Here is an 11,654-nt window from a genome sequence, read left to right on the forward strand (position 1 = left end):
ACATAGTATATCTTGATTCCTCTTTTTTCCCCAAATTTGGGGTGAGTTAGACTATCAAAAATATCTAAATAAAATTTCCACTGGTGTGAAATATGTTTTTAAAGAATGTCCCTCTTTTCTAAACATACTAAACACAGGAAATAATGATCATTTTTCTTTTAGAAATTACTTTGGCCACTTAATCACCAATTAAATGTTTTAAAAACAATTTTGTCTTATTAGTATATGTTTGCAGTGGATGATGTTTACATTCATCTTATGGAGTGGGTACATATACTTAGCATATCCTGATCCTTTTTTTTTTTTTGGTACCAGGGATTGAACTTGGGTCCTTGAGCTTGCGAGGCAGGCACAGAACCACTGAGCTAAATCCCCGGCATCCTGATTCTTTTTGTTCCACTTCCTCTCCACATCCACTTCCCTCCCTCTGTCTCTAGATCCTCCTCCCCATTTTCATTATTTTTTTTATAGTTCATGTTTGTGACATATAATGATTGTATTTATTGTGGGAGGTTGGTACATGTACATGATGCATCTTAAATCTTTTTTGTCCTCCCCTCCCTTACCCTATTCTGTATGTCTTGATCCCTTTCCCATCTGCAAAAGATCTATCTCTGTTTCCTTTTCTCAGCCTTTCATTATGCTCTTTATTTGTACTTTGTACAACTCAAGTGAGGAAAACCATGAGGTATTTAAGCTTGTTTGATTTGTTTCACTTGATATGTTTTCCAGCTGTGTCCATTTTGTACAAATGTCTTGAGTTTATCCTTCATTATAGCTGAGTAGTATTCCATTATGTATAGATAACACATTTTGTTTATTGATTCATCTGTAGGTGGACATATAGCTGCTTCCAAGATTTAGCTTTTGTAAATTCTCCAGTATAAACATCGGAATGCATGTATCTCTGTAATATGATATCTTTAACTCTTTTGGGAAGATACCTAGAAGGGGAATAGCATGGTCAAATGGAAATTCTGTATATATTTTTTTTGAGTAATCTCCATACTGATTTCCACAGAGGTTGCACCAGCCTACACTCCCATCAACAATGTAGAAGGTTCCTTTTTCACCACAGCCATGCCAGCATTTGATATAATTTGATTTCTTGATGATTGCCATTCTTTCTGGCATAAGATGAAATCTAAGTGTTATTTTAATTTGTATTTCTCTAATGGCCAGAGATGCTGAACATTTGTTCATGTATTTACTAGCCACATGTACTTCTTCTGAGAAGTGTCTATTCATTTCAGCTGGCCATTTTTTGATTGGGTCTTTTATTTTGGGGGTCTGATTTTTTGAATTCTTTATATATTCTAAATATTACTTCCCTGTCTGAGGAATAGCTGGGAAAGATTATTTCCCACTCTGTAGTTTGTCTCTTCACTTCTATTGGTTGTTTCTTTTGCTGTGTTGAACTTTTTAATTTGATGTAATACCAGTTATTGATTCTTGGTGTTATTTTTCGTGCAATTGGAGTTTTGTTCAGAAAACCCTTGCCTACCCAGTAACTTCAAGAGCTTTACCTATTTTATCTTTCAATAGGTTAAGTGTTTCTGTTTTAATATTTATATTCTTCACTCATTTTGATTTTAGTTTAGTACATGGTGAGAGATATAGGTCCAGCTTCAATCTTCTGCATATTGCTAGACAGTTTTCCCAGCACCATTAAAATCTTTTTTTTGAGATAAGATCTCACTATGTAGTTCAGGCTGGTCTTGAACTCACTATGTAGCCAAGGCCTCAAACTCATGGCAATCCTCCTGCCTCAGCCTCCCAAGTGCTGGGATCACAGGCATGTGGAACCATGCCCAGCTCAATATCATCTTTTAAAGAAGGTATTTTTACTCTAACATAAGTTTTTAGCCCCTTTGTCAAAGATCCAATAGCTGAATGGGTTTGGGTTGTTTCTGCATCCTCTGTTCCAGTGATTCATGGGCACATTTTTGTACCAATACTATGCTTTTAAAATTTTTATCATGGTATAGTAGTGTAACATGAGGTCAGGTATTGTAATGCTTCCTGTTTCACTCTTTTTTTTTTTTTGGTACCAGGGATCGAACTCGGGTCCTTGTGTTTGCACAAGAGGTGGCGAAACCACTGAGCTAAATCCCCGGCCCTCCCTGTTTTACTCTTTTTTTTTTTTTTTTTAAATTCTTTCATTGGTACATTTTATGTAAACAACACATTTACATTTCTCATTGGGAACTTGTACCTTTACATGATGCATCTTGGTTCTTATTTCTTCTCCATTCCTAGCCCTCCCTTCACGCCCTCCACCCTTCCCTATTTACAAAGACTTTGTTTCCATTTTCTCCATTTCTCAGCATTTTTCCTTTCCCTTCTTTCCTTTCCCCTACCCCTCCCACTACTCCTACCCCTTTGGACCTTTTCTTCCTATTTTACATTATCGATTATTCATTCTAATCATTGGTCCATTTTAGGTATACAATATAATGACATTCATCATTGGAAATTTGTACCTTTACATAGCCTCTCTTGGTTCTTATTTTTCACCCTTGCCCAGCCCTCCCTTCAACCCCTCCATTCTTCCCTATTTACAAAGACTTTGTTTCCATTTTTTCATTTTCTCATATTGATTCCATTCCCTTCTTTCCTTTCCCCTACCCCTCCCACTTCCCCTTCCTCTTTGCCCCTTTGCTTCCTATTTCACATTATCTATTATACCTTTTAGTCCTTATTTACACTTTCAGTTTCTCACATTAGAGAAACTTATGTGATATTTATACATGTGTGTCCTATTTATTTCACTTAAGAGTATTGCCTCAATGTGCATCCATTTAGCTATAAATGTCTCTAATTTCTCATTTTTTTATGGCTGAGTAGTACTCCATTTTATAACCACATTTTCTTATATCACTTTTTTTCCCCACCTTTTCTTTTTGTTTTTTGGGGACCAGGGATCAAACTCGGGTCCTTGTGCTTGCCCGGCAGGCGGCAGAACCACTGAGCTAAATCCCTGGCCCTTATAATCACATTTTCTTTATCCAGTCTCCAGTTGATGGGCATTTGGGCTGTTTCCAAGTTTTAGCTATTACAAATTGTGCTGCTATGAACATGGGTGCAGATATATCACTGTGGTATGATTCTTTTAAAGCTTTGGGGAAGATACCCAGCAGGAAATAGCTGGGTCAAATGGGATTTTCAGTCCTAGTTCTTTGAGGTACCACTATACTGATTTCCACAGTGGTTGCACCAGTCTACACTCCTGCCAGCAGTGTTGCAGTTTTCCTCTTTCCCCACAGCCCCACTAGCATTTGTTATTGGTTGATTTCATGATAGCAGCCATTCTTTCTGGAGTGAGGTGGAATCTCAGCATTGTTTTTATTTGCATCTCTCCAATGACCAGTGATGTTGAACATTTTTTCATGTATCTATTTGCTATTTCTACTTCTTTGTCTGAGAAATGTCTGTTCATTTCAGATGCCCATTTTTGGTTTGGGTCTTTAAATTTGGGAGGTCTGATCTTTTTAAATTCTTTATAGATTCTAGATAGTAGACCTCTGTCTGAGGAAGAGCAGGTGAAGATTTTTTTCCACATTGTGGGTTGTCTCTTCACACTGCTGGTGGTTTCTCTTGCTGTGCAGAAGCTTTTTAATAAGAAGAGAGCCCACTTGTTGATTGTTTGTGCTAGTTTATGGGCAACTGAGGTTTTGTTCATAAAATCTTTTCCTACATCAATGTCTTCAAGAGTTCTACCTAACCTCTGTTCCAGCCGATTCAGTGTTTCTATTTTCATATTCAGATCTTTAATCCATTTTGATTTTAATTTAGTGCATGGTGAGAGATACAGGTCTAGTTTTAATCTTTGGTAAGTTGAAGCCCAAGTTTTCAAGCACCATTTATTAAAGAGGCTATCTTTCCTCCAGTGAGGGGGTTTGGCTCCTTTATTGAAGATGAGATGGCTGAGTGTGTCTGGAGTGGTTTCTGCATCTTCTAATCTGTTCCACTGGTCCTCAGGTCTATTTCTTTGCCAGGACCATGCTGTTTTTATCACAGTAGCTTTGTAGTATAGTTTCAAGTTGGGGATTGTGATACCCTGTGCCATGTCTCTGTCACCTAGAATTGCTTTTGCTATTCTCATTCTCTTCTTGTTCCTAATGAATTTTTGGATTTTCTCAAGGTCCTTGAAGTATGCTGCTGGATCTCAATTGGGATTGCATTGAATCTATATAGCAGTTTTGGAAGTATGGCCATTTTCACTATATTGATCCTTCCTACCCAGGAGTAGGGGATGTCTGCCCATTTCTGATATCATCTTCAATCTCTCTTTTCAGAGTGCCATAGTTTTCAGAGAAGAGGTCTTTGATTTCTTTTGTTAGGTTGATTCCTAGGCATTGCAGTTTTTTGGATGCTATTGTGAAAGGAATTATTTGCCCTATTTCTCTCTCAGTGAGTCTGTCACTGTGTAGAGGAAAGCTATTGATTTTTGTGTGTTGACCTTGTAACCAGCTACTTGACTGAATTTGGTTATTAAGTCTACAAGACTTTTGGTGGAGTTCTTGGGGTCTTCTATATACAGTATCTTGTCATCTGCAAATAATGACAATTTGACTTCTTCATTTCCTGTCTTTATTCCTTTTATTTCTTTCTCTTGTCTAATTGCCATTGCTAATGTTTCTGAAATTATATTGAAAAGGAGTGATGAGAGTGGACATCCTTGTCTTTTTCCTGACTTTAGTGTGAAGGATTTCAGTTTTTTTTTTTTTTTTTTTTTTTTGGTACTGGAGATTGAACTCAGGTCCTTGTGCTTGCACAGCAGGTGGCAAAACCACTGAGCTAAATCCCCAGCTGGATTTCAGTTTTTGACCATTTAGTATGATATTGGCTGTTGGTTTTTCATAGATGGCTTTTTATCAGTTTGAGGTAGAGAATATCTATTCCAATTTTTTGTAGGGTTTTTATCATAAATGCATGTTGGATTTTGTCAAATGCTTTTTCTTCATCTATTGACATGATCATATGATTTTTCGCCTTGGCTCTATTGATATAGTTTATTACATTGATTGATTTGCATATGTTGAACCATCCCTGCATCCCTGGGATGAATCCCACCTGATCAGGGTGTATGATCTTCTTGATGATCTTCTGCATTCTATTTGCCAGAATCTTATTAAGGATTTTGCATCTATGTTCATTAGTGAGATTGGCCCATAGTTCTCTTCTTCAGTTGGGTCTTTCTCTGCTTTGGGGATCAAGGTGATGCTTGATTCCAGAAATAAATTTGGGAGTATTGCTTCCCTTTCAATTTCATTGAAGAATTTAAGCAGTAGTGGCAGTAGTTCCTCTCTAAATGTCTTGCAGAATTCAGCAGTGAAACATCAGGACCCGGACTTTTCTTAGTTGATAAGTTTTTAATTACAATTTCAATTTCAATTGGTTAATATTGGGTTGTTTAGAATTTTTAGGTCTTCTTCATTCAACTTCGGTAATTCATACATGTCTAGGAATCTGTCCATTTCTTCTGTGTTTTCCATCTTATTGGCATATAGGTTCTGGAAGAAGGTATTGATGATCCTCTGGATTTCTGCTGGGTCCTTTGTAATTTCACCCTTTTCATTCCTAATTGCATGGATTAGGGCCTTTTCCTTCCTTCTTCTGATAAGGTTGTCTAAGGGTTTATCAATTTTGTTGATTCTTTCGAAGAACCAACTCTTGGCTTCATTAATTTTTTGTATCATTCTCTTAGTCTCCATTGCATTGATTTTTCCTCTGATCTTTATAATTTCCTCCCTTTTATGAGCTTTGGGTTTGTCCTGCTCTTCTTTTTCTAGAATCTTGAGGTTCAGCATCAGGTTGTTTAATTGGGCTCGTTCTGTTTTCCTAATATGCATATTCACTGCTATGAATTTCCCTCGTAAGACTGCTTTCATTGTGTCCCATAGATTCCGATATGTTTTATTGTCACTGTCATTTAATTGAAGGAACTGTCTGATTTCTTCTTTAATTTCCTCTCTGACCCATTGGTTATTCAGAAGTGTGTTGTTTAGTTTCCATGTGTTTATGAAATTTTTTGAGTTTCTTTTGCTATGGATCTCCAATTTCATTGCACTATGGTCTGATAAAATACAGAGGATAACTTCAATTCCTTTGCACTTACTTAAACATGTTCTATGCATGAGTATGTAGTCTATTTTGGAGAATGACTCATGTGCAGCTGAGAAGAATGTGTATTCTTTTCTTTTTCTTTCTTTTTTTTTTTTTTTGGTACTGGGGATTGAACTTAGGTCCTTGCACTTGCGAGCCTGGTGGCAGAACCACTGAGCTAAATCCCTGCCCCTAGAATGTGTATTCTGATTTAGTGGGGTGGAACACTCTGTAAACATCTGTTAAGTTCATTTGTTCAAGAGTTCGATTGAGTTCTAGTATTTCATTACTTATTTTTTGTCTAGTTGATCTATCTATTGGTGACAGTGGGGTGTTGAGGTCCCCCACTACATTTGTATTAGTGCACATATGACTTTTCATATCCGTTAGTATTTGTTTTATATAGTTGGGCACAATTAGTGTTTGGTGCATAGATATTTATGATTGTCATCTCTTCCTCTTGGATTCTTCCCTTTACAAGGATGTAGTGTCCTTCTTTGTCTCTCTTAATCAGTGTTGGTTTGAAATCTACTTGTTCTGCCAAGAGGATAGCTACTCCTGCTTTTTTTCAGGTTCCCATCACATGGAGTATTGTTTTCCACTCTTTAACTTTGAGTCTATGAGTTTCCTTTTGAATGAAGTGTATTTCTTGTATGGAGCATATTGTTGGATTTTGCTTCTTGACCCATTCTGCCAGTCTATTTCTTTTGACTGGTGAATTGAGACTATTAACATTGATGCTTATAACTGAAACGTATTGACTTATCATTGCCATGGCTTTTTCTTTTTGTTGGGTTCTCCCCCTTTACATTTAATTTCTTGTTGTGCCCAATGGGTTTATTCTGCTTTGCTTCCTGGGGTTGTGATGCTCATTGTCTGTTTCCAGAATATTGTGTAAAATTCTTTGGAGTGCTGGTTTGGTATTCATGAAGTTCCTAAGGTGTGCTTTGTCCTGAAAATATCTTATTTCTCCATCAATTTTGAAAGATAGTTTTTTTAAACATATATATTTATTGGTACATTTTAGGTATAAAATACATTTACATTTATCATTGAGTGTTTGTACCAGAACATGATGCATCTTAGTTTTTATATTTTCTCCCATTACCTGTGCACCCTCACCCCCTCTACCCTTCCCTATCTACACAGAGTTTGATTCCATTTTTTTTCTCATAATTTTTTTGTGTCCCTTCTTCCCTTTCCCCTTTCCCTCCCACCACCCCCAAACCCTTGGACCTTTGCTTATTTCAAATTATCAATTATTCATTTTAATCATTTTCATCCTTATTTACACTTTCAATTTCTCACACTAGAGAAACTATTCAGTATTTACACATGTGTGTCCTATTTATTTCACTTAAGAGTATGGCCTCAATATGCATCCATTTAGCTATAAATGTCTCTAGTTTCTCATTCTTTATGGCTGAGTAGTACTCCATTTTATAAAAAAACCACATCTTCTTTATCCAGTTTCCAGTCTATGTGAAAGATAGTTTTGTAGGGTACATCAATCTGGGTTGGAGGCTGTTTTCCTTTAGGGCTTGGAATACATCACTCCAAGTTCTTCTTGCCTTGATGGTTTGTGTTGAGAAGTCTGCTGTGATTCTGATGGGCTTTCCTTTGTATGTGATTTGTTTCTTTTCTCTAACTGCTTATAGAACTTTGTTCTTCTGTTGAGTTTCTGGGATCTTAACATTTATATGCCTATGTGTAGATTTTTTTTGATCAAGGCTATTTGGAGTCCTATATGCCTCACTTATCTGTATGTCAAGTTCTTTTCCCCTCCTTGGGAAGTTTTCTGCCATTACTTCTGTGAACAGTTTTTTTATGTCATCTGAACTCTCTCCTGTTTCTTCTTTGACTCCAGTTAGTCTCATGTTATTCTTCTTTGCATCGTCTAGCAGCTGCTTGATTGATTTCTCATGGTCCCTTACAATTTTGAAGCAATTTTTCTTTTCCTGGTCACTAATTGCAATCTTATCTTCTATACCTGAAATTCTGTCCTCACATTGGCTCATTCTGCTGGGCAGAATCTCAGTGGAGTTTTTGATCTTCTGGAAATCTATTTGTATCTATTTTATGGATTCCATTTGTTTTCTATGTTGGGATTCCATCATGTTCCTGAGCTCCTCTCTATATTTATTAATCATGTCTTGCACTATGAGCACAATCTCTGCTGTTATGTGAGAAATTATTTCTGATTTCATGTTTTCCAGATCGTCTTTTGTTGCCAGTTCAGTGGGTCCAAGTGTTTGAGTATCAGAGTGTTCATCTCATTTCCCTTTAAGGTTGCTTTAGGTGACCTGGAAGTCTGGTTTTGAGACTTATTTATGTGTCTTCTCATTTCGACCTGGGTGGGTGGGGGGGTTGTTGTTGGCGCCCTCATGGCTCACCTCCTCTGAGCTGGGAGTGGTGACAGCTGCCTGGAAACCCCTTCCTCTGGGCTGGGATTGGTGGAATGGTGGCTCAGAAGCCCCTTCCTCTGGGCTGGGAGCAGTTGGATGGACAGTGGCCTGGAAACCCATTCCTCTAAGCCAGGAGTGGTGGGAAGGCAGCTCAGAAACCCCTTCCTCTGGGCAGGGAGTGGTGGGATGGATGGTGGCCCAGAATCCCCTTCCTCTGCAGGCCTATTTTTCTCTTGATGCTCAGGATTGCTTTTGCTAATCTGGGTCTCTTCTGGTTCCATATGAATTTTGGTTTTTTTTTGTAGTTTGGTGAGGACTATTATAGGTATTTTTGATTGGGATTGTGTTAAATTCATTCATCAGTTTTGGAAGAATAGCCTTTTGACCATATTAATTCTGCCAGTTGAAGAACAGGAGATATCTTTTAATTTTGTGATGTTCTTTTGACTCTCCTTTAGCAGGGTACTGTAGTTTTCTTTGTAGAGGTCTTTCACTTCTTTGGTTAGGTTAATTCTTAGGTGTTTAATTTGTCTTGATGTTATTGTGAATGGTATTATTTTCTTAATTTCTTTCTCGGTGCATTCATTATTGGTGTACAGGATCACCACTGATTTTGTATGTTGATTTTCATTCCTTCATTGCTGAATTTGATTATTAAATCTAGGAGTCTCCTTCATTGCTGAATTTGCTTATTAAATCTAGGAGTCTTTTGGTGGAGTTTTTTGAGTGTTCAATACAAAGAATCATGTTATCTGCAAATAATGGTAATTTGACTTCTCCCTTTCCTATAAGTATCTCTTTCTCTTTCCAGACTGTGATGGCTAATGTTTCAGGTAGTATGTTAAATAGAGTTATGATAGTGGACATCCTAGTCTTGTTCCTGATTTTAGAGGAGAAGCTTTCAGGTTTCCTCCCATTTAATATGATTTTGGCCTTTGCTTTTTCATAAAAGGGTTTTACCAGATTCAGGTAAAATTCTTCTACACCTATTTTCTTCAGGTATTTATCATGAATGCGTGTTGATTTAATCAAAGCCTTATTCTGCATCTGCTGATATGATTATGTGTTTTTTGTCATTGCTTCTGTTTATGTAGTGAATTACATTTATTGTTTTGCATATGTGAAACCATCCTTGAGTCCTTGGGATGAAAACTACTTGTTCATGATGTATGATCCTTTTGATATTGTGTTGCATTCTATTTGCCAATATATAGAGAATTTTGACATGTCTGTTCATTAAAGAGATTGGCCTATAATTTCCTTTTTATTTGCATCTTTTTCTGGTTTTAGAATCAAAGTGATACCGGCCTTCAGAAATACGTTTGTAAGCACTTCTTCCCTGACAATTTCATTGATGAGTTTGAGGAGCACTGGTGCTATAATGTCCTTAAAAATCTTGGAGAATCTATCACATCCTGGGCTTTTCTTAAGGTATAGAATTTTTTTGGGGGGAGGTGTAGTTTTTTTTTGTTGTTACTGCCTCAATTTCAATGCTTGCTATTAGATTGTTTAGAATATTTATACCTTCTTTGTTTACTTTGAGTAATTCATATGCATTTAGGAACCTGTCCATTTCTTCAAGATTCTCCAACTTGTTGGAATAAGATTTTTTAATAGTAGTTACTGTCTTCTGAATTTTGACAGTGTCTACTGTGATGTCTCCATTTAAATTTCTAATTGCATTAATGTGAGTCTTTTCTCTCTTTCTTTTAGTATGTTTGGCTTAGTTTTTATTTCTTTTGTCTCTTCTATGATGAAGTTCTATTTTGGAAGAGCTTTACCAGAGCAGACTTCATGTCCCGGTTTCTCAGACTATAGATAAAAGGATTTAACATTGGGGTCACAGCCATGTACATCACAGTTATCACTGCATCCTTTAGGCTGTAACTGGTCAGAGGTCGGAAATACATGCCCATAACTGTCCCATAATACAAAGAAACAACTGTAAGGTGAGAACCACAGGTGGAGAAGGCTTTGAGTATGCCCTGAGTAGATGGAACCCGTAAGACTGTGAAAAAGACACAAACATAGGAGATAATGATGCATAGTAATGGCACAGAGAAAACACCAACTCCTAGGTACATCATCTTCACATTAAAGTGGATGTCAGAACAGGACAGCTGGAGCAAGGGGGTAATGTCACAGTAGAAGTTGGCCACTTCTTTGTTGCCACAGAAGGACAGACTAGCTGTGAGTAGAGTGTGGGGAAGGGCATTGGCATTTCCAACCACCCAAGACCCAACAACCAGAAGGACACAGGACTGTGGGCTCATAATTGTTGTATAATGAAGTGGGTGTCTGATAGCCACAGCTCGATCATAGGCCATTGCAGCCAAGATGTAGCTATCTGTGTTAGCCAAGGCGATCATGAAATACATTTGTGTGAGGCATCCCCCAAAGGAGATGGTTTTGCTACCTAGGAGATGGTTAACCAATGTCTTGGGAGTTGCTACAGATGAGAAAAAGATATCAACAAGGGAGAGATTGGCAAGGAAAAAATACATGGGATTGTGAAGGTGAGTGTCATAACAAATGACCAGAATGATGAGCATATTTCCAATCAGTGTGATAGGGTAAATGAACAAGAAGAGGGTGAAGATGAAATCTTCCTGTTCCTTCTGACCAGTAACTCCCAGGAGGATAAAATCCATTGTAGAAGTCTGGTTTTCTTCTCTCATGGCTTCTTCAGCATAAAGGGCAAGGGAATTGTGCATCATTAGTGCAGTTACTTGTGTGTTATGACCTCTCATATTCAATAATTTTGACTCAAATGATCAGCTTTCTCTACCTCTAAGCTTATGAAATCTAGAGATAATACACATAGGGTCAAAATCTCTATTGGTAAATGACACTAATTGTTATTCGCTCCTGAATGTTATTCAGTCATGTGTAATGTGAGCAACCTGTGAAGAGGAGGTGCTCATCCTCCCAACCAGCACTGTCACACAACACCTAGGATTTAATAATTTTACAGTTGAATTCTATATTCCACAGTCTAGATAGATTCTTTGTTAGCTTTTATTGCAGAATTAACAACTATGTGACATATACATTTGCTCAACATATTAGACATAGTTCCTACCCTCAAGGACTGTACAATTTAATGGAGAAACTAGAATCACACACTAATTTCATTATCCA

At 37.3% G+C, this 11,654-nt stretch overlaps 1 protein-coding gene across 1 annotated transcript; it reads right to left on the reverse strand.

Moving 5' to 3' along the window:
* Window positions 1-10,261: 10,261 nt before the first annotated feature.
* LOC101712311 (olfactory receptor 1A1) lies at window positions 10,262-11,191 on the reverse strand. Its single transcript, XM_004857566.2, has one exon. It carries the CDS (start codon window positions 11,189-11,191, stop codon window positions 10,262-10,264), a length of 930 nt encoding a protein of 309 aa, XP_004857623.2.
* Window positions 11,192-11,654: the final 463 nt, after the last annotated feature.

This window comes from Heterocephalus glaber, unplaced genomic scaffold (assembly GCF_053883595.1).
Source record: "Heterocephalus glaber isolate CG9 unplaced genomic scaffold, H.glaber_assembly_v1.0 deba00001564, whole genome shotgun sequence".
Taxonomy (NCBI): domain Eukaryota; kingdom Metazoa; phylum Chordata; class Mammalia; order Rodentia; family Bathyergidae; genus Heterocephalus; species Heterocephalus glaber.